Raw genomic sequence first — 6,750 nt, forward strand, 5'->3', positions numbered from 1 at the left:
CAACAAAACGATGGATTTAACAAAAATCACAAAAAAACTGTTGTCAGATATGCAACAGCATTAGAAGACTGCACCAGAGGATTACTAGGACTATTAAGAAAGGCAATTTCATGTCCGTGCAGGTACAAATAGGATAGAGAATGCAAGTGTGAACTATGAGACTCCTACACTGGGAAGGCAGAAAGAAAACATTTGTAACTGTCTGCGCTACTCCAACAGATTAACCATGCAACATTTATCGTGGAAAAGGGAGTTTTATTGAGTTTTAGGAAAGTAGGAGGTGAATTACTTGAAGATTTCAATTTCCCACATGCCACCTCTTAATCCTACCTCCCTTTCAAGTAGGGCTTGATGAAGATGGGCATGGGGATGGTGGAGAGAAGGAAAGAGGGGCAGAATTGGGGTCTGCTCTCTCTTTTTGTTTGTTTAGTTTTAAACTCATGGATTATTTTTACTACTCAGGTTAAGGAAGAATCTAGCAAGTTGCCTAGTATTTCTGTGCCAGAGCTACTGGCTGTAACCACGGCATACTGATACTCTTACTACCTTCAACTAAACTCAGCAAAATTCTAGCTACAATATATCCTCCTATCAATGGCTGCACCAGTGCACAAAAGCTCTTGGGGTTTTTTGGTTAAAAAAATCCCCAACCAGACAAAAAAGTGGTACAGCTCATACATATGGAACAGCTTCACTCTCACCGGCTTGCTTGCATTCCAGCAAATGTCTAATCACAATCAAGAACCTCTCGCACTTTACTGGCTTTTACTACACCAGACATCAAAATGCAACAATGAAACAAGCCTGGCAATGCCTTAAAATAATGATTTATTACTCTCCTTGCTGTCTGTTTCAGCATCCCTCTTTTGTCTGTTCATATACCAGGCAATGTGGCTCACAAAACATACAAACAGAAGCAGAAGCAAAAACTTCTGTACCGCTCTGAAATTTTACACAGATCTTTAGATTACCAAGAACTGGACAAAGTTTCAGATATGTGGAACCCAGTGTCAGATATTGTGGAAAAATCCGTACTATTCTTAGGCTTAGAATCACAGATCAGCTGAGGTTGGAAGAGACCTCTGGAGGTCATCTGGTCCAACTTTCTACTCAAGCAGGGTCACCTCAAGTCAGCTGCACAGAACAAAATAAATTCAAAACAATATTAAAATGGATTTTTAAAAAATGTACTTACTTGCTTTCTTGTGTAATAACTTATGAGTGGCCCAGCTTCCCTTAAAGCATTCCTAGAATTACAAACAAAACACATACATGTATGTTTTAAGTAGCATTATCCTGGACACACATGCCACCCCCACAAAACAGAGAAGTAACTATTTTAAAAGAAAGCTAGAAGACTCATTTTATTAACCCTTGTAAGAAACATGCAGTAAATGCTACTGTAAGTGCTAGTCTTAACAATGTAAAATACTACACTTAGCAGCTTATGAGCCAGAACAGACAGAAAGCACAGATGGATGCAACCATCACAGTGAAACACACTGATCTAATTCTAGCTATTAAATACTGTCCCCTTATTTCAACGAGTAACTAAACGCTGTGGTTTTCCAGGTTGGCTGGAACACAGTCTGTCTCCGTACCAGACCTTACAGCATTGCAGTGGGCAGGACGGCCCTCCCCTGGCTCCTACAGAAGCCACCTCCTCCTGCTAACTGAGTCCTTTCTGCCTTCCTCCTCAGCACAGCAAAGCAACAGAGGCCAAACAGCCACCATCACATGGGAACAAACGAAACAAAGTAGGGTGAACTGAGGGCTACCAAATGAAAATAAGAAACAGAAAAAAAAAATACAAGTTGAAATGGAAATCAAGAAAAGAGTGACCGTGAAGGAGGAGTTTGTCTCCCCTTCTTCCCAAGCACAAATAGAGCAGTTCATACAGCAAACAATGAATCAGCAAAGGGACAGATGGAAAAGGCTAACAGCTGGAGAAGAATAAAGACAGACTAAGATGAAGGAAAGACATGAGAAAAAAAAGAGAGATTTAAGTAGAAAAGCTGCAGACGGCAGCATTAAAGGTGATCCTTTAAGGTACTAATTAGGAAATTACTTGGTTTTGCAGCAGAAAGTCTAATTCAATGGCTATGTGTGCCCAACACAACCATTAGGAAACAGCTAATTCCAATCACTTACAGTAACAGCTGAATTTCTGAAGAAAGAGGCAGGAAGCAAACTGTTCTCCTTTGTAAGGGAAGACAATACTAATGCTGAATCATCATCGTAAAACTATCACCCACAGCCAACAAGTGATTCAACCTAATGGGTACAACACTCCACCGGTCCAAGACAACAGATCCATAAACCAAGCCCCGCACATAACATTCTACCCCTGCTTCACCTCTGCTACTGAGCAGTCTGAACTGTCTACTCCCATAAAACCAGCTTCTCCCCATATTCTTGTTAGTCTTGCAACCAACAGTTATCAAACCGTATCCAGAAGAACGCAGTAAAGTGGCGCACAAGTATGTCTACGTTCAAAGAGATCCTGTTGTTTCACTTCCCCCAATTACCAAAACCAGTTGCCTGTCGTCCTCTCCTACACCATATACTTGAAGTCCCCACGTTCTCTGGACTAGCATTCCACACGGCGTGGTGCTACATACCGTGGCCTCGGCAAAACGAGGCTTTGAAAACACTACCTCAGATTATCAGACATAACATCTTTTTGAACAAGCACCAGAAGGTTTTACTGTCACACTTGCAAAACTCACTGCATCCACAGACCTTTCCGCTTGCACTATCTGTTTTCTGCTGGAAAGCCAGGAGAAAAGGAGCAGGTTTAATTTAACTAAGGCCTATTTCAAGAAAAAATTAAAAAGCTAAAAACCCTATTTCAAGGACACTGGAAGCACCAGTGTGGTTTTATTCCCCTTTCAAACGTGGGACTTCTGTTCTGATGTAGAAGAAGAGGGATTACATGACTAAGGCCTTAGAAGAGCTACTAAATCTGCAAATCTAGAATCCACTTCTTAGAGAATGAAGACATGTCAGCTGTACATACTGGCTGCAGTTCATTCTCTCCTTCCCCATGAAATTTTGGGGTGTATTCTCCAAAGCCGTTATTTTCTCCAGTGCCAGCAGTCTTTCCTCTTTGCTGGCCCATAACCAGAAAACACCAGGCAAACAACGCACCATCAGGAATATCATAACCTGACAGGCTTCACTTTGGCTTTTTATTTTGTGCAGGAGCAAACAACCTAGGAGGATCCTGCATAAGGCTGCCATATGCCCAAGTTTTCCCAAACACATTTCCCCAATTTTACTCGCCTTCTATTTCCAGAGGAACTGCAGCTCTGGAAGAACTACTACAGCACAACTCCAAACAAGCCGCCGTATGTCGGGACGTCCCAGACGCATGTCCTAGGCACACATCAATCAATGGTAAGAAGTCCGAAGCTTTTCTGTAAGCACGGGCAATTACACACGCCTTGTACAATCAGTGAATATCTCTGCCTTGGCCTGACACTTTTGGAAGGCCCTCGAAGGATGCACTGCACATCATCCACCTACAAGCCAGGTACTTTGTGTAGGACAGTCATCATATGCTTCCTGTAAGCACCGGACTTATCAGGTACGCAAAAACTAATTATATTCAACAACTTACTGCACATACCCACAGAGCTCTGCCTTGGCAACTCCAGATAAAGATACGACAGCTGTCATCTCACAGGTTGGAAAATCACAGCTCTGGCGACAAAGCACAACCAGTGAACCACCGCATCTTGCAGACACCCTCACCTTCTCTAGAGCCATGGAAGAAAGCCATTCTTTCTCTCCATCTGGGCCACTTTCTGGAGAATTTTCCAGAGAAAATTCTGCTTTTTGCTGAACCTTCTCCTCTCAACCTTCAGCTGAAACATTTACTTCGATCTTCCTGTTACCGTTCTTGCCTCTAACGACTCTTCCATGTTCCTATGCCGCATAGAGATCAGGATAGAAATTTTTCAATTACTAAATAAGTGAAATCCAGGGAAAAACATCTAGGGTGATTTTTAATATTAAAATGGAGAAATTAGATTTATTTTTTTCCAATATGGTTAAAAAAGGAACACACGACCTTACACGGCTATATTTGAAAACATTAACTAGCTTCAGGGGAAATACAGATGAATAATACAAATTTGGCTTAAAGTTTCTGGGAGGACCTCCTGGATTTAATTTCAAACATTTATCTATCAGTATGTCTGATATTAGTATTCCCACCCTTCTCATCTAAAGCATTTTTCTTTTTATTGCATGCATTTTTTTTTACACAGCCATCAAGTCAGACTTGGAAACACTGAAGAGGACTGTACAAGAAGACAGGTCAAATGTATCTTAAAAGAAAAAAAAAAAAAGCCAGGAGGTGCAGGGGTAATCCTCAATTTGTTTAGTGCAATCTTGGGTACAACTCTCCTATGAGCAAAAAAAATATAGCTGTGCTTTTCAGACAGAGGCCATCAACATATTTAAACCTTTAACAACATTTCTAGCTTCAAGCCCTTCTTAAGCCAATTCCTAAGCATTCACCAGAACTTGTGCGTTTACCAAAAGGTAACCAAAGGCCCAATCAGCACTATGATCTAGAAAGATTCCTCTTGGATCACCTTGTGGAAACCACGTTATTTCTGTAAATGATTTTTACCTTAAGGATTAAGCTCAACATCTATTTACTGGTTGAAATATTGACAGAATCATGCAGCGTAGCACAATTTGTTTTACAGTAGAGTGCATTTTCACTATGAGCACAATGATCACTACCAAATACCTTAGGCTTTTTTTTTTTTTTTCCCATCAGCCATTGTAAGAACAAAACAAAATAAACCCCTTTAAAACAGTTATTGAGCTACTTAGTGAGGACTTTTTTTCCCTATGGTTATCATCATCTTTACAGTAATAACGGGAGCTTCTTAATTTTTCAGTTCATGTATCCATACAGCCTGATTAAGAGGTTGAAAATCACAGCCAACTGCAAATTCCAGAGGAGAAAAGGGCACTAAATCAACTAAGACTGGGACAGAACTACACTGCAAACCTTTGTGCAGCACAGACATAACCAAACTACCTTACATAAGCTCCCCAAGTATAGGAAGCTCTGCAGGCACCACAACACCAAATTCAAGGTGTACTCATAGACTGTGTTTCTGAACTGCTTTTGCAAGGTAGCAGCTCATTTAAAGTTAGCTCTGCCAACTCTGCCACCAGCGATTTCCAGCCTTAAGGCTGACACTCTTCTTAAGGCTCTCCTTTACCTTCAGATACTGCTGCTTTATGCAACCTGGCATTTGACACTGTAAATACACCTATCGGCAGGTACGCAAAAACCGCCCCACTGTATGGTCACCAAGAATTCCCAACTCGTATCCAACTTTCACAAAATTACCATTCCCCATCTACTCTGCTCATCACTTACAGCCACTGTGATGGATTTGCAAAAAATACCTATTCTACAGAAAAAAAGGACAAAAAAAAAAAAGACAGCTGGAATCGAGACTGTGGGTACAGACTGGCTGTCTCTCTGCATGTCATTATACTCTGAATTGTAATGGGCAAACATTTAGGACACAGTGCCAAGCAGTATACTGCATTTAAAAATATTCTAGGCAATTTTTTTAATGGAACTTTAAAATGTCCTTTGCAATGTAAAATTGTCTTGGGCTTAATCTGCGATCACGTAGTTTTGCTTAATGAGAACTCATTTTGAGTACATGAATCACCTTGAAGGCATGCAAAACAGAAGACAAAGTTTAAGTAGAGCATTCAGCTTAAGAGTATCCGGTTATCAGTGATACATATATATATATTTAATACCCACATGTTAACCATTCATTTTATCCACAAATACAAGCATGTTGAGAAACAAAATTGTTAATACATCTGATGTTAAAATAAAAGTTGCCTCTTTTTAGCATGCCGAACCCTATTCTTCCAGGTGTGCTACAAGCGCACAGAGACAGCCTCTGGCCTGAAAAACTCAGTACGGAATTCCCAAACTGGCCTAAGCAGCATATGTGACTAATCAGTTTTTCAGAACTGCTTCATCAGCATTTTCAGATTCAAATCCAGGGGAAGCACCTACATACAGCACCTTGGTACGAGCAGTGTTGGTTTTCTCCTTCATCCCACGCCTGATCTCACCCAGAGACTCCTGGGTCCCACACACTGGAGCCCTTCCTTTGAGGACAGGACTGTATTTTGCAAATCTTCAGATTTACAGAGGTATTTTTGAGAGTAGCGGACAATAGATCAGAGAAATTCATACCACACCATCCTTTCAGTATACCAAATACTAGCTCAGAAAACTTGCCTATAGGACTCTGTAGTTTTATCTTCAGAAAGTTATGAGGGCTCAGCATTTGTGCTTCAACAATAACCTGACATTTACCAGAGACACAGATATTTACAGTGATTTATAGTCAGCTAAAACTGTCAGCTTCCTGGGAATCTGTCAGAAGATCTTCTAGAAGGCAGTATCTGCACAGTGGCATTTATACGAAAAGAAATCCTTATGTGTTGCAGTTGGATCCCAGCAGCAGGTTTTAGCCTATTTTAGGCACAGCGAACAGTGAACCAAGAATGAAACACAGCACTTACGTCCTACGGTCTGACACAAGAGGACAAAAAAAAAAAGAGATAATTTCACCCAGGCCCACTGCTCCCTGCTTTCCACCCCCAACACTGAAGATGAAAGGAAACAGCAAAACGGAGGACAGGACAACGCCACTCTTGAGGACCACAATTTTTCATAAATTA

General features: G+C 40.9%; 1 protein-coding gene across 1 annotated transcript in view; it reads right to left on the bottom strand.

The window, feature by feature from the left end:
* Positions 1-3,121, bottom strand: part of METAP1 (methionyl aminopeptidase 1) — a 17,395-nt gene extending 14,274 nt beyond the window's left edge. Inside the window, exons 1-2 of the mRNA XM_009865881.1 lie at positions 3,020-3,121; positions 1,196-1,247 (exon numbers count right to left, since the gene is read on the bottom strand). Coding sequence (XP_009864183.1) covers positions 1,196-1,247; positions 3,020-3,121 — 154 coding nt within the window. The remainder of the gene's footprint in view (positions 1-1,195; positions 1,248-3,019) is intronic.
* Positions 3,122-6,750: the final 3,629 nt, after the last annotated feature.

Source organism: Apaloderma vittatum, unplaced genomic scaffold (assembly GCF_000703405.1).
Source record: "Apaloderma vittatum isolate BGI_N311 unplaced genomic scaffold, ASM70340v1 scaffold19923, whole genome shotgun sequence".
In the NCBI taxonomy this organism is placed as follows: domain Eukaryota; kingdom Metazoa; phylum Chordata; class Aves; order Trogoniformes; family Trogonidae; genus Apaloderma; species Apaloderma vittatum.